Source organism: Pristiophorus japonicus, chromosome 9 (genome assembly GCF_044704955.1).
Source record: "Pristiophorus japonicus isolate sPriJap1 chromosome 9, sPriJap1.hap1, whole genome shotgun sequence".
Classification (NCBI taxonomy): domain Eukaryota; kingdom Metazoa; phylum Chordata; class Chondrichthyes; family Pristiophoridae; genus Pristiophorus; species Pristiophorus japonicus.
The window spans coordinates 114,814,072-114,835,653 of NC_091985.1; the positions used below are offsets into that span (position 1 = coordinate 114,814,072).

Sequence of the window (21,582 nt, forward strand, 5' to 3'; positions counted from 1 at the left end):
TAAGATTATGAGGGGGCTTGACAAGGTGGATGCAGAGGGGATGTTTCCATGGGGAGACTAGAACTAGAGGGCTTGATCTTAGAATAAGGGGCCACCCATTTAAAACAGAGATGAGGAGAAATTTCTTCTCTGAAGGTTGTAAATCTGTGGAATTCGCTGCCTCAGAAAGCTGTGGAAGCTGGGACATTGAATAAATTTAAGACAGAAATAGACAGTTTCTTAAACGATAAGGGGATAAGGGGTTATGGGGAGCGGGAAGAGAAGTGGAGCTGAGTCCATGATCAGATCAACCATGATCTTATTGAACGGCGGAGCAGGCTCGAGAGGCCATATGGCCTACTCCTGTTCCTATTTCTTATATTCTTATGTTCTTATCCACAAATTACCAGATGTAATTTTCTGTGGCATGTTTAATGGGCAATTAATGTGCAAATCCAGGAATTTTTTAGAAATAACACTGAAGCTAATACAATCTTGTTCTTTTCTTTTAGGATTCCCCAAGGGATTGCACTTCCAATGAATTACTGTTGAAGCGTAGTCACAGTTGTTATGTAGATAAATACAGCAGACAACTTGCTATAAGGTTGCAACCAGTAAGGTCCCACAAACAGCAAGGAATTGATGACCAGTTAATCTGCTTTTGGTGGTGGTGATTGAGAGAGGAATGTTGGCCAGCACACCGGGAGAACTTCCTAATCTTCTTCGAGTACTGCCATTGGTTCTTTTACACCTACCTAAGCAGACAAATGGGGTCTCGGTTTAATGTCTTATCTAAAAGAGGGCACATCCGACAATGTAGCAGTTTCTCAGTAGCGCACTGGTGTGAGCTTAGATTGCATCTGGAGTGAGGCTCCAGTCCAAAGCTTTCTTCTCAGTGACCAGGGTATTAATAACTGAGCCAAGCTGACACTTAAGGGTGGTGGTTTAGATTCCCAGGAGTACTGAAGGAGTGCTGCACTATTGGAGGTGCCGTCCTTCAGGTGATACATGAAACAGAGGCCCTGCTTACATATTTCAAGGCTTCAGGTAGATCTTAAAGATTCCACAGTACTATTCAAAGAGCAGGGAATGTTCTGCCCTCAACCAAAAACAGCTCAAATGCCCCTACATATCATTGCTGTCTGAGAGATGCTGCTGTGTGTAAAATGGCTGCCGCATTTTGCCTACATAACAATAGTCACTGCACCTCAAAGTAATTATATGCAAAATATTGGAGACATATTTAAGGGTACGTCTGCAACACAATGTAAGTTTTGTTTTCATTTCTCTATTTAAAAAAATAACCAACTACAGCAGGATACAAAATACTCTAATTATCACTTTGTAGTGATAATTAACTTTATGCTAACCACTGCACTACTCATTCAGAATCAAGATTGGAATCTGGCCCACACTGGTGGGTTGGAAGTCTCTGTCTGCTAGCTATAAAGTTCCTGTAAGACATAGGCTTGGCCAGCTTCAAGCCAATTACAAGTGGGTGTGAGCCCACAGCAAAAAAACTGGCACTAATTTGGTACACTCACCCAGAGTATGTTCTTATGTTCTAGTAGCCGGTTTGGGAAAAGCAAAAGTTACAGCTGGGGCTTAGGTTAAAAACATAGTGGGAAGGTAGAGCAGGGAACATTGGACTATCTAAGCATGCTATACTTGACTTGAAGTCCTTGTTGCTGAGTGCTGAGACATCAATAAAATTTATGCAAGTAAAATAACAATATTGAAGAAAATAATGACACTAAAGAGTGACAAATCTCCAGGACCAGATGGTTTCCATCCCAAGGTTTTAAAGGAAGTAGATGATCGCATTGCAGATGCTCGAACTACAATCTTCCAAAGTTCTCTCGATTCAGGAACCATTCCTTTAGATTGTAAAATTGCACATGTCACTCCACTATTTAAAAATGGTGAGAGAGGGAAATCAGGGAATTATAGACCAGTTAGCCTAACATCTGTTGTCAGGAAATTGCCCGAAACTATAATTAAGGATAGGGCAACAGAACACCTCGGAAATTTTCACTTGATTAGAGAGAGCCAGCATGGATTTGTGAAAAGTGGGTCATGCCTGACAACCTGATTGCATTTTTTGAGGAGGTGATTAAAGCAGTTGCAGGGGAATGTCTATGGATGTTATTTATATGGATTTTCAGAAGGCATTTGATAAAGTCCCACATAAGAGACTGTTGTCTAAGGTAGAAGCCCATGGAACTGAGGGCAAATTATTGACCTGGTTAAGAAATTGGCTGAACGGCAGGCGACAGGGAGTAGGGATAATGGATAGGTTCTCAAATTGGCAGGAGGTGACTAGTGGTGTCCCGCAGGGATCTGTGTTGGGGCCTCAACTATTCACAGCATTTATTAATGATTTAGATGATGGCATAGAAAGTCATAGATCCAAATTTGTCGATGATACAAAGATAGGTGGCATTGTAGGCAATGTAGATGGAATGATAAAATTGCAAAGCGATATTGATAGATTACATGAATGGGAAAAACTGTGGCAAATGGATTTCAATGTAGGCAAATGTGAGGTCATCCACTTTGGACCTAAAAAGGATAGAACAGGGTACTTTCTAAATGGTGAAAGGCTAAAAATAGTGGAGGTCCAAAGAGACTTGGGGGTCCAGGTACATAGATCATTAAAATGTCATGAAAAGGTACAGAAAATAATTAAAAAGGCTAATGGGATGCTAGCCGTCATATAAGAACATAAGAACATAAGAAATAGGAACAGGAGTAGGCCATACGGCCCCTCGAGCCTGCTCCGCCATTCAATAAGATCATGGCAGATCTGATCATGGACTCAGCTCCACTTCCCTGCCTGCTCCCCATAACCCCTTATTGTTTAAGAAACTGTCTATTTCTGTCTTAAATTTATTCAATGTGCCAGCTTCCACAGCTCTCTGAGACAGCAAATTCCACAGATTTACAACCCTCTCAGGGAAGAAATTTCTCTCATCTCTGTTTTAAATGGGCGGCCCCTTATTGTAAGATCATGCCCTCTAGTTCTAGTCTTCCCCATCAGTGGAAACATCCTCTCTACATCCACCTTGTCAAGCCCCCTCATAATCTTATACATTTCGATAAGATCACCTCTCATTCTTCTGAATTCCAATGAGTAGAGGCCCAACCTACTCAACCTTTCCTCATAAGTCAACCCCAATATCTAGAGGACTAGAATACAACGGGGTGGAAGTTATGCTGCAGCTAAACAAAGCCCTGGTTAGACCACACCTGGAGAACTGTGAGCAGTTCTGGGCACCACACCTTAGGGAGGATATATTGGCCTTGAAGGGAGTGCAGCATAGGTTTACCAGAATTATACCAAGATTTCAATGGTTAAGTTACGAAGAGAGATTACACAAATTACAGTTGTATTTTCTAGAATTTAGAAGATTAAGGGGTGATCTGATCGAAGTTTTCAAGATATTAAGGGGAACATATAGGGTAAATCGAGAAAATATTTCCACTGGTTGGGGATTTTGGGACAAGGAGCACAGTCTAAAAATTAGAGCCAGACCTTTCAAGAATGAAGTTAGGAAACACTTCTACACACAAAGGTTGGTAGAAGTTTGTAAATCTCTTCTGCAAATGGCAATTAATGTTGGATCAATTGTTAATTTTAAATCAGAGATTGATAGTTTTCTGTTAACCTAAGGTATTAAGGGAGATGGGCCAAAGGCCAGTATATAGGGGCCAAGTTTCGGCCTGAGTTGCTCCTGTTTTTTTGGAGCAACTGGTTTAGAATGGAGCATCTTAGAAATTTGAATTCTCAGCATTTAGTTTGCTCCAGTTCTAGTCAGTTAGAACAGTTTCACTTTGGAACAGAATTTCTTTTTCAAAAGGGGGCGGGCCCGGCCACTTACACCTGTTTTCAAAGTTTCGGCAGTGAAAACTTACTCCAAACTAACTTAGAATGGAGTAAGTGAAGATTTTTGTACGTTCGAAAAAACCTTGTCTACACTTTAGAAAATCAGGCGTAGGTTACAAATTAGGCGTAGGGAATGGGGGGGGGGGAGGCGGTTTAAAGGGAAGTTTACAAACATTAAACACTTCAGTTTTACAAATAAAGAGCCATCATCAATAATAAATGATGAATACATCAATAAATCAACCAATAAATCAATCAAAAAAAATTTATAAAAAATTTAAAGAATTTTAAAAAAATCAATAAATAAAACATTTTCTACTTACCGACTGCAGCACCTGTTGGGACGGCCCCCCGCAGTGTGTCTCTGTCAGTGTCTCTATCTGTCTGTCTGTCTGTGTGTGTGTCTCTCACTCTCTGTCTGTCAGTGTCTGTGTTTCTGACAGCGAGGGGAGGGGGAGAAGGGGGGTGGGAGGGGGAGAAGGTGGGTGGGAGCGGGGAGGAGGATGGTGGGGAGAAGGGGGGTGGGGGGAGAAGGGGAGGAGAGGGGGAGCAGGGGAGGAGAGGGGGATGAGGGGGGTGGGAGGGGGATGAGGGGGAGAAGGGAGGTGGAGAGAAGGGGGGTTGGGGGGGAGAAGGGGGGTTGGGGGGGGAAGGGGGGTTGGGAGGGGGAGAAGGGGGTGGGGGGAGGGGGGTTTAGGGAGGGAAGGAGAGAGGAGGGAGGGAGGAGGGAAGGAGAGAGGAGGGAAGGAGGTGGGAAGGAGAGAGGAAGGAGGGAGGAGGGAAGGAGAGAGGAAGGAGGGAGAAGGGAAGGAGAAGAGGGAGGGATGAGGAAAGGAGAGAGGAGGGAGGGAGGAGGGAAGGAGAGAGGAGGGAGGGAGGAGGGAAGGAGAGAGGAAAGGAGAGAGGAGGGAGGGAGGAGGGAGGAGGGAAGGAGAGAGGGGGGAGGGAAGAGGGAAGGAGAGGGAAGGGAGGAGGGAAGGAGAGGAGGGAGGGAGGAGGGAAGGAGAGAGGAGGGAGGGAGGAAGGAGAGAGGATGGAGGGAGGAGGGAAGGAGAGAGGAGAGAGGAGGGAGGGAGGAGGGAAGGAGAGAGGAGGGAGGGGGGAGGGAGGATGGAAGGAGAGAGGAAGGAGGGAGGAGGGAAGGATGGAGGGTGGAGGGAAGGAGGATGGATTGAGGAGGGAAGGAGAGAGGAGGGCGGGAGGAGGAAAGGAGAGAGGAAGGTGGGAGGAGGGAAGGAGAGAGGAGGGCGGGAGGAGGGAAGGAGAGAGGAGGGCGGGAGGAGTGAAGGAGAGAGGAGTGAAGGAGAGAGGAGTGAAGGAGAGAGGAGTGAAGGAGAGAGGAGTGAAGGAGAGAGGAGTGAAGGAGAGAGGAGTGAAGGAGAGAGGAGTGAAGGAGAGAGGATGGAGGGAGGAGGGAAGGAGAGAGGATGGAGGGAGGAGGGAAGGAGAGAGGAGGGAGGGAGGAGGGAAGGAGAGAGGAGGGAAGGAGAGAGGAGGGAGGGAGGAGGGAAGGAGAGAGGAGGGAGGGAGGAGGGAAGGAGAGGAGGGAGGGAGGAGGGAATGAGAGAGGATGGAGGGAGGAGGGAAGGAGAGAGGATGGAGGGAGGAGGGAAGGAGAGAGGAGAGAGGAGGGAGGGAGGAGGGAAGGAGAGAGGAGGGAGGGGGGAGGGAGGAGGGAAGGAGAGAGGAAGGAGGGAGGAGGGAAGGATGGAGGGTGGAGGGAAGGAGAGAGGATGGATTGAGGAGCGAAGGAGAGAAGAGGGCGGGAGGAGGAAAGGAGAGAGGAGGGTGGGAGGAGGGAAGGAGAGAGGAGGGCGGGAGGAGGGAAGGAGAGAGGAGGGCGGGAGGAGTGAAGGATAGAGGAGGGCGGGAGGAGTGAAGGAGAGAGGAGTGAAGGAGAGAGGAGTGAAGGAGAGAGGATGGAGGGAGGAGGGAAGGAGAGAGGATGGAGGGAGGAGGGAAGGAGAGAGGAGGGAGGGAGGAGGGAAGGAGAGAGGAGGGAGGGAGGAGGGAAGGAGAGAGGAGGGAGGGAGGAGGGAAGGAGAGAGGAGGGAGGGAGGAGGGAAGGAGAGAGGAGGGAGGGAGGAGGGAAGGAGAGGAGGGAGGGAGGAGGGGAGGGAGGAGGGAAGGAGAGAGGAGGGAGGGAGGGAGGAGGGAAGGAGAGGAGGGAGGGAGGAGGGGAGGGAGGGAGGAGGGAAGGAGAGAGGATGGAGGGAGGAGGGAAGGAGAGAGGATGGAGGGAGGAGGGAAGGAGAGAGGATGGAGAGAGGAAGGAAGGAGAGAGGGGGGAGGGAGGAGGGAAGGAGAGAGGAGGGAGGGTGGAGGGAAGGAGAGAGGAGGGAGGGAGGAAGGAAGGAGAGAGGAGGGAGGGAGGAGGGAAGGAGACAGGAGGGAGGGAAGGAGAGAGGAGGGAGGGAGGAGGGGAGGGAGCGAGGAGGGAAGGAGAGAGGAGGGAGGGAGGAGGGAAGGAGAGAGGAGGGAGGGAAGGAGAGAGGAGGGAGGGAGGAGGGAAGGAGAGAGGAGGGAGGGAAGGAGAGAGGAGGGAGGGAGGAGGGAAGGAGAGAGGAGGGAGGGAGGAGGGGAGGGAGGGAGGAGGGAAGGAGAGGAGGGAGGGAGGAGGGAAGGAGAGAGGAGGGAGGGAGGAGGGAGGGAGGAGGGAGGGAGGAGGGAAGAAGAGAGGAGGGAGGGAGGAGGGAAGGAGAGAGGAGGGAGGGAGGAGGGGAGGGAGGGAGGAGGGAAGGAGAGAGGAGGGAGGGAGGAGGGAAGGAGAGAGGAGGGAGGGAGGGAAGGAAGGAGAGAGGAGGGAGGGAGGGAAGGAAGGAGAGAGGAGGGAGGGAAGGGAGGAGGGAGGAGGGGGGTAGGAGGGAAGGGGAGGAGGGAAGGGGAGGGAGGGGAGGAGCGAGGGAGGGAAAGAGAGAGGAGGGGGGGAGGGAAGGAGAGAGAGAGGGGGAGGGAGAGAAGGAGGCTGAACGGCCGGGCCCAAGACCTCAGGCTGGATCTACAGGTAGGTGGCGTCGGGTCTCGGGGGGGGGGGGGTCGCGCTGGTCCGGCGGGGGAGAAAGAGTCGCGGTGGTCCAGCTGGGGGGGGGGGGGGGGGGGAAAAGAGAGTCGCGGAGGTCCGGGGGGGGGGGGGCGGGTGTCGAGTCGGGTGGGAGGAGCCTTATTCACGCAGCCCCAGTGAGGCCATTCGGCCAGGGCTAGGGACTGCGTGCTTCGGGCCCCTCCCACAGTTTTGGGCGCCTGGAGCTACTGCACATGCACGCCCACTGTAGCGCGCATGTGCAGAGGTCCCGGCACCGTTTTCAGCGAAGGGACCTGGCTCCGCCCCCTACAGCTTGTGCTACGCCGCGCCCAGCTGCAGAAGACCTGAAGGGAGCCGGAGAATAGGTAAGTTTTTTTTAGGCGCACTTTCTGGTGCGAAAAACGGGCGTCCAGGTCCGGGCTGCGCCGTTTTAGGCGTGGCCCGAAACTTGGGCCCATAGAGTTAGGTCACAGATCAGCCATGATCTCATTGAATGGCAGAGCAGGCTCAAGGGGCTGAATGTTCCTATGCTCTTATGTTCCTATATGCCTGAAATGGGAAGTATTCCTTGCCCTGGGGCTAACATCTAGCACCTCGATGAATACAAAAAAGTATTCTTTATGTACAGCTGTGTACTTAAAAAGTTAGTCATGGTGCAGTAACGCACCAATCAGAGTCAACTCTCCAAGGGAAAACTCCGAGCTTCAGAGTCCTCGGCAGGGGAACTAAATTTGCCATCAGGTGCTTCACATCATGCTTTGTGAAGCTGAAGAGGGCTCAGTTCGGCTGCATAGTGCCAGTTTTTTAGGCGCTATGCAGGCACCTAATACTTTCGATGGGAAGTGCGCATGATGCCATCTTGGTAAAGGGGTTTCTGTATGCGCACCTAATGAGTGCCAACAGCGAATCATTGTGCAGTGCTAATTTGATGCTAGTGCTGCCATCTTCCAACTGCACACTCCAGCCAATACCCTGTCTTAACCTTGCACAGCTCAACACAATGAATGTAATGAAGTACCCACCACTGGCACTATTTAAAGGGATCTTGAACTACTTACATGTTAGTTGCTGGATTATTTCTTCTGGCTGCTCGTACAAGTGTACGTGTTATTGGCATTTTCCTATACTTGGAGAAAGTTTGAATAGTCTACAGCCAGTGGGCAGGCTGGTGCTGAAGTACTTTTCTGTTCATTTAAAAGCTTGTGCTAAAACAAGTTTCTTCCAGACATGGATGACCTGTTAGGATTTCCTTTTGGAATTGAGCATGACTGGGAGAATGAAGAGAGGCCACGCAGAGCAAGACAAGCTGCTACAAGAGGGGGGAGGGAAGGGCCCTCAGCAACAACATCAACTTGTATTTATATAGCGCCTTTAACGTAGTGAAACGTCCCAAGGACCTTCACAGGAGTATTATGAGATTTTTTTTAAATTAACACCGAGACGCAAAAAGATAAATTATAGCAGGTGACAGGTAGGTATTAAGGAGTGTCTTGAAGGAGAAAAGAGAGGTGGAGAGGTTTAGGCAGGGAATTCCAAAGCTTAGGGCCTAGGCAACAGAAGGCACAGCCACCAATGGTTGAGCAATTATAATCAGAGATGTTCAAGGGGAGCGCAGACATCTCGGGGGATTGTGGGGCTGGAGGAGATAGGGAGGGGTGAGGCCATGGAGGGATTTGAAAACAAGGATAAGAATTTTGAAATCAAGGAGTTGCTTAACCGGGAGCCAGTGTATGTCAGGAATGATGAGCGAGCGGGATTTGACACGAGTTAGGACACGGACAGCTGTGTTTTGGATCAACTCTAGTTTACGTAGGGTAGAACGTGGGAAGCCAGCCAGGAGTACTTTGGAACAGTCAAGTCTAGAGATAACAAAGGCATGGATAAGGGCTTCAGCAGCGGATGAGCTGAGGTAAGGGTGGAGACGGGCGATGTTATGGAGGTAGAAATAGGTGGTCTTAGTTATGCTGTGGATATGTGGTTGAAAGTTCATTTCCAGGGTCAAATGTAACACCAAGGTTGCGAACAGTCTGCTTCAGTCTCAGACCGAAGTTGGGGTGAGGGATGGAATCAGTGGCTAGGGAACAGAGTTTGTGGCTGGGACCAAAAACAATGGTTTCAGTCTTCCCAATAGTCAATTGGAGAAAATTTCTACTCATCCAGAATTGGATGTCGCACAAGTAGTCTGACAATTTAGAGAACGAGGAGGGGTCGAGATCAGTGGTCGTGAGGTAGAACTGGGTGTCATCAGCAGGAGGCCATATCCGCAGATAGTCTTTAGGGAGCAATTCTCTTATTTCCACTTCATAGTGTCAGCTGTGGCTCAGTGGGTAGCACACTTGCCTCTGAGTCAGAAGGTTGTGGGTTCAAGTCCCACTCCAGGGACTTGAGCATAAAAATATCTAGGCTAACACTCCAGTGCAGTGCTGAGGGAGTGCTGCAGTGTCGGAGGTGCTGTCTTTCAGTTGTGACCTTAAACTGAGGCCCCATCTGCTCTCTCAGGTGGATGTAAAAGATCCCATGGCACTATTTCGAAGCAGTGCAGGGGAGTTATCCCCAGTGTCCTGGCCAATATTTATCCCTCAATCAACATAACAAAAACAGATTATCTGGTCATTATCGCATTGCTGTTTGTGGGTGCTTGCTTGTGTACAAATTGGCTGCCACATTACAACAGTGATTACACACCATTGGCTGTAAAGTGCTCCGAGAAGTCCAGTGGTCGTGAAAGACGCATTTAAATGCAAGTCTTTCTTTCTTTTCAACAAAAACTAATGCAGGAGACCTCTTCGCTTCACAAAAGAGGTAGTGACTGAAATCTGCAGACTCAAAGCAGGGCAAGGACAACACTGCCTGTGGCTGTCAAGGTGACCGCAGCTCTTAACTTTTGTGTGTCTGGCTCTTCAAGGCTGCTGCTGGAGATATAAGCAATATCTTGAAGTTTGCACTACAGCATAAGGAAGATCACTGAGGCTCTCTATACACAAAGAAACAGTTTCATCTCATTCCCTCTTGCCAGAGACAAATAGATAGAGGGTTTGCACGGACTGCAGGCTTCCCCCTGGTGAAGGGTGCAAATAACTGCACGCACATTGCCATACATGCGCCTCCTGTGAAGTTGATAATTTTCATGAACCGAAAGGGGATTTCACTCCCTCAATGTGGAGCGAGTGTGCGACCACGTGCAGCTCATCATGCAGGTGAATGCTCGTTATCCTGGCAGCAGTCACGATTCCTTCATTCTACAACAGTCCTCTGTGCTACCGGTATACGAGTCACAGCTGGCTACTAGGTGACAAGAGTTATCCACTCATGACATGGCTCATGACTCCAGTCCAGAATCCACGTAGGCATACAATGGGAGCCATGTTTCCACAAGAAACATTATAGAGCACACCACTGGTGTCCTCAAGCAACACTTCCACTGCCTGAACTGCTCTGGAAGAGCCCTGCAGTACTCAGCTGAGCAGGTATCAAGATTTTGTGGTAGCATGCTGCACCATCTCGCATTATGAGGGAACAACCTTTGCCACCACCTATCAGGTGTGAAGCTGATGTGCAGGAGTACTAGGAAGAGGAGGAGGAAGTGAAACAGGAAGTGGAGAAACAGGAAGAGGAAGGGAGGCAACAATGTAGACAGCACCTTTCTGTCTGGGCTCTACATGATCAAATAATTCATGAGTGATATCAGTAACCTCAACCAAACCTCCCCATTCACCATCGGTCCCTTAATGTCTGTCTTCCATGTGCCTTTGCCTATCCAAGTGCTCATATGAAGTGCTTCCTCAGTGGTCGAAGCATTGGTGGTGGAAGGCTGCTGACCTTCAATTGAGGTGACTGCAGATGGCCTTGGACGGCGACCTCGAGCAGCTCTGTGCCTAGAGGGCCCGACTTCAGACTGGACCATCTGCCAGGCAGCAGCCAGGGCACTGGCAAAGTGGCAAGGATGGGAGCAGGAGTTCTGTCATCCTGAGAGAGGACAGCAGGATCATGTTCCATGGAGCCACTGTCACTCTCCTGGGTCAGTGCCTCAGCAATCCTAACGATCTACTGGAGAACAAATTGATGGAGTGCTGTGATGCCCTGGAAGCCCCTTTGAAAAGTGGTAGCCAGAGTCATGATGGCTGCAGTCTGAACTTGCAAGGTAGCAGTCTTAACATCCACAACAGCACTCAGACATTTGGTGAAAGTTGTTTGTGTTGCAATGGAAGCTGTTTGTGCTGCAATGGAAGCTGTGACATCGATCATTAGACGATACATCATTGTGTGCTGATGGAAGTGACCACCCGTTCCATGTTGGAATGGATGGGCTCCAAGCTCTGCACAAAGCTCTGCAATGCTGGACTCCTCTTTGCTCCATGACATTGTGCGCAGGCTTTCCACTGCACAAAACATTTGGTTATGTACATCCATTAGCCTTCTTCTGTAGCCTGGCCCATCGAAATCCTCAGCTGACTCCTCTGCAGCAGAACTCGTGTGCAACCTTGCTTTCCAGCCTCGCTATCCTTTCCCCCTGCCCTGGCACTTATGTCCAGTGTCTCACTATATGCTGATCCCACTTCTATCTTGGCCTCTAAAATACACGCAGTGTCAGTTGCTTAGCTAGTGTAAGATCAAGTGACAGTGTTTTCCTCCTCTTCCTCCTCTGATTGGGAAGATTCCAGTTCTTGGGTATTTGAAATGAAAAAAGGGACAAGGGTTGGGTTGTGGTGAGGTGAGAAAGTAAGAATTCCATGCTTACACCATCTGCCACTTGTGAGTCAGAAGAGATTGTGAGATAGAAACATAGAAAATAGGTGCAGGAGTAGGCCAGCTGGCCCTTCGAGCCTGCACCGCCATTCAATAAGATCATGGCTGATCATTCCCTCAGTACCCCTTTCCTGCTTTCTCTCCATACCCCTTGATCCCCTTAGCCGTAAGGGCCATATCTAACTCCCTCTTGAATATATCCAATGAACTGGTATCAACAACTCTCTGCGGCAGGGAATTCCACAGGTTAACAATTCTCTGAGTGAAGAAGTTTCTCCTCATCTCAGTCCTAAATGGCCTACCCCTTATCCTAAGACTATGTTCCCTAGTTCTGGACTTGCCCAACATCGGGAACATTCTTCCCATATCTAACCTGTCCAGCCCGTCAGAATCTTATACTTTTCTATGCCAAATCCCACTCTCCAGCTCTTGGTCGGTAGCCCTGTAGGTTACGGGCACTTCAATTGCATATTTTCAAGTACTTTTTAAATGTGATGAGGGTTTCTGCCTCTACTACCTTGCAGGCAGTGAGTTCCAGACCCCCATCAACCTCTGGGTGAAAAAGGTTCTCAACTACCCCCGATCCTTCGACCACTTAGTTTAAATCTATGCCCCTTGGTTATTGATCTCTCTACTAATGGAAATAAGTCCTTCCTATCTACTCTATCTAGGCCCCTCAGAATTTTATACACCTCCATTAAGTCTCCCCTTAGCCACCTCTGTTCCAAACAAAACAACCTCAGCCTATCCAATCTTTCCTCATAGCCAAAATTCTCCAGCCCTGGCAACATCCTTGTAATTCTCCTCTGTACCTTCTAGAGCAATCACATTTTCCCTGTAATGTGATGACCAAAACTGTACACAGTACTCTAGCTGTGGCTTATTTAGTGTTTTATACAGTTCGAGTATAACTTCCCTGCTCTTAAATTCTATGCCTCAACTAATCATAGAATCTTAGAATGATTGCAGCACAGAAGGAAGCCATTCGGCCCATCGGGCCTGTGCCGGCTCTCTGCAAGAGCATTTCAGCTAGTACCACTCCCCTGCTCTTTCCCCGTAGCCCTGCAGTTTTTTTCCTCCAGGAAAGTATCTTGTATGCCTCCTTAACCATCTTATCTGCCTGTCCTGCTACCTTCAGGGATCTGGGGACATGCATTCCAAGGTCCCTTTGTTCCTCTACACTTCTCAGTATCCTACTATTTATTGTACATTTCCTTGCCTTGTTAGCCCTCCCCAAATACTTTACCTCACACTTCTCCGGATTGAATTCCATTTGCCACTTTTCTGCCCACCTGGCCAGTCCCTGGATATCTTTCTGCCTCACTATCAACCATAGGGCCAATTTTCGTATCATCTGCAAACTTCTTAACCATGCCTCCTACATTGACGTCTAAATCATTGATGATGCATTGGGGTGGTAATGGAAAAGGAAAGAAACGAAAGATGCATCTCACTCACAGACTTACAGAAAGGGACACAGAAATCTCTCAGACACAGAGTATGAACTTTGTTCTCACTGTAGCAGTAAGGAACTATCTTATATATTTTAAAACTCTAGGCCAGCTAGCTTTAATAGCTTAGCTGGAGGAGGTGAGCCAATGTCCAAAGAGTTAGTAGGAAAGAAGACTTGCATTTATATAGCGCCTTTCACGACCTCAGGACAACCCAAGGTGCTTTACAGTCAATGAAATACTTTTGAAGTGTAGTCACTTTTGTAATGTAACACAACAGTCAATAGGAAGCGTTTCCTGAACATGTCTGAACAGCAGCGTTTCAGGAGGCTCAGGGTGTCACGTCAGGTGGTGGCAGACTTCTGCAGCCTCCTAAAAGACCTGTGCTTGCTGCACCTGGGGGCCTTGGGATATCAGTGGTCTGTCAAAGTCACCACCGCTCTAAACTTGTTAACCATCAGATCCTTCCAGGGCTCTGCTGGGACATATCAAAATCTCTCAGACAGCGGCCCACTAATGCATAAGATGGCTTGTTTGCCAGGGCTGGCATTTGTGTGAAATGCATCTGCGATGACGCCAATGAGCGGGCACTTGGGTTTGCATCTCTGCTTGGTTTTTCATAGGTGCAGGGTGTCATCGACTGCACACACGTGGCAATCAGGGCATCCCCAGATTAATCAGGAGTATTCGTCAACCCCAACGGCTTCCACTCCATCAATGTGCAGCTAGTGTGCAACCACAAAAAAATATATATGCAGACATGCGCAAGATTCCTGGGGAGTTGCCATGATGCTTTCGTCTTGCAGCAATCCAAGCTCCCAGATGTCTTCGGACCTGCAAGCACACTTAAGGAGTGGCTGCAAGGAGACAAGGGATACCCACTTCAAATTTGGTAGATGACACCCATCAGAAACCCAAATAACGAAGCCCAACAGCACTACAATGAATGCCATATGACCACCAGATGTGTGATTGAACAAACCAATGGCATGCTGAAGATGCGTTTCAGGTGCCTGGACAGATCTGGAGGTGCCCTTCAGTACACACCAGCCAGAGTCACTAGAATGGTCGTTGTGAGGTTTGGACCTGCAAAAGGAACAAGGCGCAGAGCTCAGATATTCTTCAGACGATTCCGAGGAGGACGAGAAGGAAGGTGATGAGGGCAATGAACCCTCAGCACTCATACTGCTGCCCGGGATGCCCTTATTAATGCAAGGTTCACTTAGGTTGCATCAGTGGACCACGTCAGAAGCACATACAATGGCTACTCTTCCCACCCCGCCAATGCCACTGACACAAAGCAGTCCTGCAAACAACCAATCAGCCCTTGCACATCCTCCATTGGTCCCCATCAATTCACGTCTTCCCATTCATCATCAAGCAAGTTAAAATGTGACTTGCCACCCAGCAACCAAGAATGGGCAAGATGTGATGCAAAAGAATAAAATTTATGTGACTGAACAAAACAGAAACTTAAAACATTTACATTTTCTCATATACCCATGTACATAGCCTTGTGCAACTACAAAGCTTTCTCTTTCCTTTACCTTCTGTTCCAATGTGGTGCAATCCCTGTGGTTTGACCAGAGGTAGAGGCAGGCTGTTCATATCCCTGCTCCGACTGCTGATATGCTCTTGGCCAATGACCTCCGGGTTTTGTAGCCCGTTAGTGCCTCACCAAATACTGCTACTGTGCAGGAGCAGATTCAGGCCCTTGAAAGACAAGGCATCATGTCAGCTACTAACTGGGCAGGGTGGGTAACGGGCAAGAATGGAAACGCTTTGAGTGGAGTCCCCACTTCCATGTCCCCTTTCGCCACATTTCACTGCTATCACTCTGCTCGAGAGCACTTTGGTGCAGATCAGTGCGGCGCTGTAAGGCCAAGGCTAAGGTATCAGTCATCCTATTTATGGTGGCAGACATGTTGGCATCCAGAGTGTGCACAGTTGTAGTCATTTGATTGCAGCATTTGATGTTCCATGGAATCGGCCACTCTGTCCAGGGAAGAACAATGCCCTGCACATCAGCCCACTCATGCTTGAAGCAGACTCCTCCATTCTCTCTGCAATCGTGCCCAATGTGCTTGGAAGGCCTGGCAGTGCGTCTTTGCTGCTGCTGCTTAAATGATTCTCTTTTTCATGGATGACCCCCGAGGTACAGCATCTGTGCCCAGCTGAGCAGAGCTTGGAGAGGGCTATGCCCTCAGACACCGACTTTCTGCTGCTGTCCCTGCCACAATCATCAGCTCTTGCTCACTTGTGAAGTGTGAGTCACCAGGTGAAAACGCAACTATCTGTCTAGCTGGTCGCATCGAATTAGTACTCACAAAGCAAGAATGTTGCAACTTATCATTATGATGATCATCATATTTCACTGGCTGTTAAAATCAAGTCAACATGACTGAGTGCTGTATGACATGTAGGTCGCTGATATTGAATTGTGTCACCAGGTAGCTGGGAAGTCACCAGCTCCAACGGTCAGGGGCGCCGAAACTCATCTGATCTCCAGCATCTCCTCCTCTGCATTTGTGATCTGGGAAATTTGTGGAGGACCACCCTCCCTCTCCCTAGTGTTACACGTTCTCTTCTCCTGCAATGAGGGAAAGGATAGGCCTATGAGTGACTGTAATGCATGTGTTCACCCGATGGATGCAGTGCATTTGGTGAGGGTGGCCATCAGAGAGAGGCATGAAATTGTATAAGGAAGAGGGTAGTGACAGTGGTGGATGAATAGATGGGGATGTGAGGAAGTGCATAGACAGAGAATGATGGGTGCGTGTGCAAGCTAAGTAGGTGAGGAGTGATGTGATGGAGTAGGCCTGATAAGGCAGAGTGAGGGGACAGGGTGATGTGCAGAGCAAAATGTAGGTGAATGTGCAATTGGATTCACCTTTCTTTACCTGGTTAAGTCATTAAAGCACTTTCTGCACTGAATCCATGAGCGTGGCACTATGCTCCTGTTGCTGACTTCCTGGGCCGCATCCAGCCACATCATCTTGGTGTCAGCAGCAAGTTTCTTCCTCCCGTTGCTAGGGAAGAGTATCTCTCTCTGCCTCCTCACTGACCCCAACAGCACATCAAGCGAGGCATCAGTGAACTGTGGCGCAGCCTTTGCAAGTCTGGAACCCAATGTCACAATTCACCATCTCTTCTTTCCAACTCCAATCACCATCTTCGGATTTGCTCTTTAAATGCTGGAGTTGAGTGTGCGTCATGCGGGTCTTCATCACACCCGCTACTGCGCATTGGACACCAAACCCGGAAATAACATGCTAATGAGATGGCTGAGTTAAAAAGCCACTGACAGACACGCTGAACTTTCTTCCGGGTTTCCCAAATGCTATCAGAACCCAGCCCTGCTCCCAACACGTCTCCAAGTTAATAGTGGGGCCAATGGATCCAAAACCTGTCTCAATGTGTTGGAGCAACAAATAACATTTTAATTGCACCCTTTCCTTCAGTTTTTTTTCTCAGTCTGTATTTCAGAATATCAAACATTCCAAACACATTCACCCCTCTATAAAACCTAAAGAAACATACTGAAAATATGCAAGAACTGAATTAATATAACAATATACCTCCCTTGCCAAGACTCTGTCTAGGTTTTTGAGTATACATCAGTTTTCAACCATCTGTTTAAGTGTCTCCTAAATATATATTAACAGTATCATATCCACCAATTCATGAATAATTCAGAAACCCACCATTTTGCAGCTCTTTTCTCAGCCCTATAATAACCACCAGAAACCCAGTCATTAAAACAATATCTTCAACAGAATATTTGGGAAGAGCTCTTCGCCCACTCCATACACACACAACTCTGCATTCAGAACAGTGGGCTTGGTGAGATAAGGGGTGCAGTTGGTTAAGGATGAACATTATGATTTATTTAGACTTTTACACCTAAATGCAGAATTTTTTTTGCTTGGATTCTCTGCTGCTGTGCTCTTGAATATATGCAACCTAATCATTTTAGTCACTGTAGATTCTACCAGAAGGCAAGGATTAACTGGTGCAGGTTCCGTCACTGCTAATTGCTGTGAAATCGAGGCCAGCTCTCAACCTAAATCTTAATCCATTACTCATGCAATAAACACAACAGCCATTTCAAAAGATGTGTATGTGATGAAGTGGGTGGAAACTGCTGGAATTTTCTTCACCCTTTGTATGAACATGTTACTGTCCGATTTAGAGACACAGTTCGTTACTGATCTCTAAGTGGAATCTTAAAGGTGAGATTAAATATAAATATCGCTCAGGGAAATATTTTCCTGCATTAATCAATACTGATTTGAAATACATCAGAAATGATTACATTCATTGAAGACTAATTTTTAAAATCTCAAGATAAAAGACAGTGCCCATCCATAGTGCACTATATAGCTAACTGTAGTGGTAGCTAAGGAAAGGACATCTCCTACCTATAATATCGATCATCTTTGTAGGGAGTGAGGTCTTCCTTTAAATCCATGAAAGCTCCTTTCACCTTCCTGTAGAAATATTTTATTTCTGTGTAGAGAGGATTTTCAAAGGAAGGGTATTCTGAATCCATGGCTTGCTAGCGTTCCAATGCGGCAGTAGTCCCCTTTCAATAATGAGTACCTCTGGAAACAGTGAGTACACAATCGTCAGAATCTGCTATTTGCTTTAGTAATGCGAGTAAACATCGTTTTCATGCTTGGTGTTGAAAGCAGATCAGCTGCCCCTTTGTTCGGAGATAATGAGGAAATTATTTGTCAGTAAAACATACAGAGCCATCTGTGCGTCAGTGAGATGCTGACTGCAAATCAGCAGCACGGAGATATATACAGTGAGTGGGCACGTTAACCCTCTCCATCTCACAGCCTGTCCAAAAGCATCACTTCAATACACTTTCAAAGAGGCAGCATTCAAACTGCAAGTATGAATTCATCACCCACAGACGAGCTTCACCATCAGATACACCTGGCTCACAGAACTCAGTCTCACTGAAAAGATCTTACATCTGAAATCAACCCTCCACATTTGAATGTAATTATTTATAGGTGTAGCAGCAGCCTAATCATTAGGGATACACAGAGATCAGAAGCTTTGGAATAAAGCTTTCTTTACTCAGAGTAAAACTCACTGCCGCATTAGGTTTGAGAGGAAAAGTAAATCACAAACTAAGATTTTTAATTTAGGTAAGACTTTGAAGGAATGAGGCAGAAATTGATCGCAGCAAACTGGTCAGACCTATTAATGGATAAAACTACAGATGAACAGTGGGAGGTGTGCAATGAATTATTTGGTAGAATACAACACCAATACATACTATTGCAAAGTTTATTGCAAAGTTGCACCCAAACAGGCCATTCAGCCCAATAGGTCTGAAAGGGGAACCTGGGAATAGATTATGTGGCAGGAAAACCAAGGATATCTTGGACAACAGCATGAGTGGTAAAACAATAGACAAGGTAAAGCAAAATGTGATTAAGCTAAATCTGCTGACCCCAACTGCCAGTAGTAAATCAGTTGCAACAATGTATGTCATAGGTCAGACTAACTGCTGACCACAACGGTTTACAAAGTGACTGTTTAAGTGTTATATAATGCTGACTGCAACCACCGACTGTCTAACTGTTATCGAAACTAAGGTGAACATCTGGGAGGAAACAGGAATTAAGACGAATGATGTAATCTAGAAAATAGGTGGGGATATTGTACAATGTATCATTTATGAGTATAAATATCTGTAAATTTCTGTATCAATTTGGAGAGACTTGGCGAAGGACAGAAAGCAAGTTGTCTCCCCACACGTGCAATTAAAGACTGTTTGAACTCTCGATGTCAGACTTGTGTAGATTATTTTGAAATATTCCACAACAGGTCCATGCCAGTGTTTATGCTCCACATGAGCCTCCTCCCACCCTTCTTCAGCTAACCCTTCAACATATTCCTCTATTTCTTTCTCCCTCATGCATTTATCTAGCTTCTCCTCAAATGCATCTATGTTTTTCGCCTCAACTACTCCTTAGGATAACAAGTTCCACATTCTAACCACTCTTTGAGGCCCCTAATTCTGATCTCCTTCGCAAGTGGAAACATCCTCTCTACGTCTACTCTATCAACCACTTTCATAATCAGATCTCTATCAAGGCACCTTCAATCTTCTCTTTTCCAGAGAAAGAGCCCCAGCCTGTTCAATCTTTCTTGATAGATATAACCTCTCAGTTGTGGTATCATCTCAGTAAATCTTTTTTGCGACCAGAATTGTTCACAGCACTCAAAGGGTGGTTGAACTAAGGTTCTATACAAGTTTAACAGAAATTCTCTGCTTTCCCAGTGCTTTGTTTGCTTTTTTTAAAGTGGCCTTATTAACCTGCGTCACTACTTTTAGTGATTTGTGTATCTGTACCCCCAGATCCCTCTCCACCCCATTTAGACACTTCTTTACCAAGGAGTATGTGACCTCCTTTTCGTCCTAACAAAATGTACCACCTCACACTTACCTAAATTGAAGTTTTAAAAAAATTATTCATTCATGCATCGCTGACAGGGCCAGCATTTATTGCCCATCGTTAACTGCCCTTGAGAAGGTAGTGGTGAGCTGCGTTCTGGAACCGCAGCAGTCCCTGTGGTGAAGGTACTCCCACAGTGCTGTTACAGATTTTGACCCAGCAACAATGAAGGAACACAATATATTTCCGAGTCAGGATGGTGTGTGTCTTGGAGGGTGTAATGCATGCACCTGTGAGGATGCTCACAGGTTTATAGGGCTGTTACATTGTGAGTGGCTTAGCCAGTCACATGATGTTTACAAGACTCAATAAGACCCCAGTCAGTTGGGTCTATGTCATCCACGATGAGGTATGCCGTTGTGAGCCTAGTGGATGAACTGGTAATGTGCAGTGTGCTTGTTAAATCTTTGTTAATAAACCAACTAGTTCTTAATAGTAATGTGTTGGTATGAATTCTAAAGCAAAGAACCCACGAAGCAAATACATTACAAAGAGGAAATTGGAAGTGATGGCGTTTCCATGCACCTGTTGCCCTTGTCCTTCTAAGTGGTAGAGGTCGCAGGTTTGGGAGATGCTGTCGAAGAAGCCTTGGCGAGTTGCTGCAGTGCATCTTGTGGACGGTACACACTGCAGACATGCTGCGCTGGTGGTGGAGAGAGTGAATGTTTAACGTGGTGGATGGGATGCCAATCAAGTGGGATGCTTTAACCGTGATGGTGTTGAACTTCTTGAATGTTGTTGGAGCTGCACTCAACCAGCTCCGTTGGGCGGGCCACATTGTTCGTATCCCCGACACAAGACTCCCAAAGCAAGCGCTCTACTCGGAACTCCTACACTGCAAGCGAGCCCCAGGTGGGCAGAGGAAACGTTTCAAGGACAACCTCAAAGCCTCCTTGATAAAATGCAACATCCCCACCGACACCTGGGAGTCCCTGGCCAAAGACCGCCCTAAGTGGAGGAAGAGCATCTGGGAGAGCACTGAGCACCTCGAGTCTCGTCGCTGAGAGCATGCAGAAAGCAAGCACAGGTAAACCAGACCCACCCTTTCCTTCAATGACTGTTCCACCTGTGACAGAGACTGTAATTCTCATTTTGGACTAATTAGTCACCTAAGAACTCACTTTTGGAGTGGAAACAAGTCTTCCTCGATTTCGAGGGACTGCCTATGATGATGATGATGACTCTTCCAGGCAAGTGGAGAGTATTCCATCACACTCCTGACTTGGGCCTTAAAGATGGTGGAAGGGCTTTGGGGAGTCAGGAGGTGAGACTCTCGCCGCAGAATACCCAGCCCCTGACGTGCTCTTGTAGCCACAGTCTTCTTGTGACTGGTTCAGTTAAGTTGACCCACAGGAAGTTGATGGTGGAGGATTTGACGATGGTAATGCCATTAAATGTCATGGGGAGTTGGTTAGACTTTCTCTTGTTTGAGATGGCTATTGTGTGGCGCGAATGTTACTTGCTACATATCAGCCCAAGCCTGAATGTTGTCCAGGTACTGCTACATGGCAGAACCCAAACTGAGCATCGGTGAGCAGGTTATTGCTGATTAAGTGCCGCTTGATAGCACTGTCGATGACACCATCCATCACTTTGCTGATGATTTAGAGTAGACTGATGGGGCGGTAATTGGCCGGATTGGATTCGTCCTGCTTTTTGTCGGGTAGATGCCAGTGTTCTAGCTGTACTGGAACAGCTTGGCTAGAGGCGCAGCTAATTCTGGAACACAAATCTTCATCACAACATCCGGGATGTTGTCAGGGCCCATAGCCTTTGCTGTATGCAGTACGCTCAACCATTTCTTGATATCACATAGATTGAATCAAATTGGCTGAAGATGGGCTTCTATGATGGTTGGGACCTCAGGACGAGGCCGATATGAATCATCCACTCGGCACTTCTGGCTGAAGATGGTGGCAAACATATCAGCCTTGTCTTTTGCATTCATGTGCTGGACTCCGCCATCATTGAGAATGGGGATGTTCTTGGAGCCTCGACCTCCCGTTAGTTGATTAATTG

At 47.4% G+C, this 21,582-nt stretch overlaps 1 protein-coding gene across 1 annotated transcript in view; it reads right to left on the reverse strand.

Moving 5' to 3' along the window:
• The window catches only part of tmem181 (transmembrane protein 181), a 174,387-nt gene extending 156,739 nt beyond the window's left edge, over nucleotides 1-17,648 (reverse strand). The window contains exon 1 of the mRNA XM_070889710.1: nucleotides 17,506-17,648. Within this exon, the coding sequence (XP_070745811.1) occupies nucleotides 17,506-17,636 (131 nt within the window). The 5' untranslated portion in view covers nucleotides 17,637-17,648. The remainder of the gene's footprint in view (nucleotides 1-17,505) is intronic.
• Nucleotides 17,649-21,582: the final 3,934 nt, after the last annotated feature.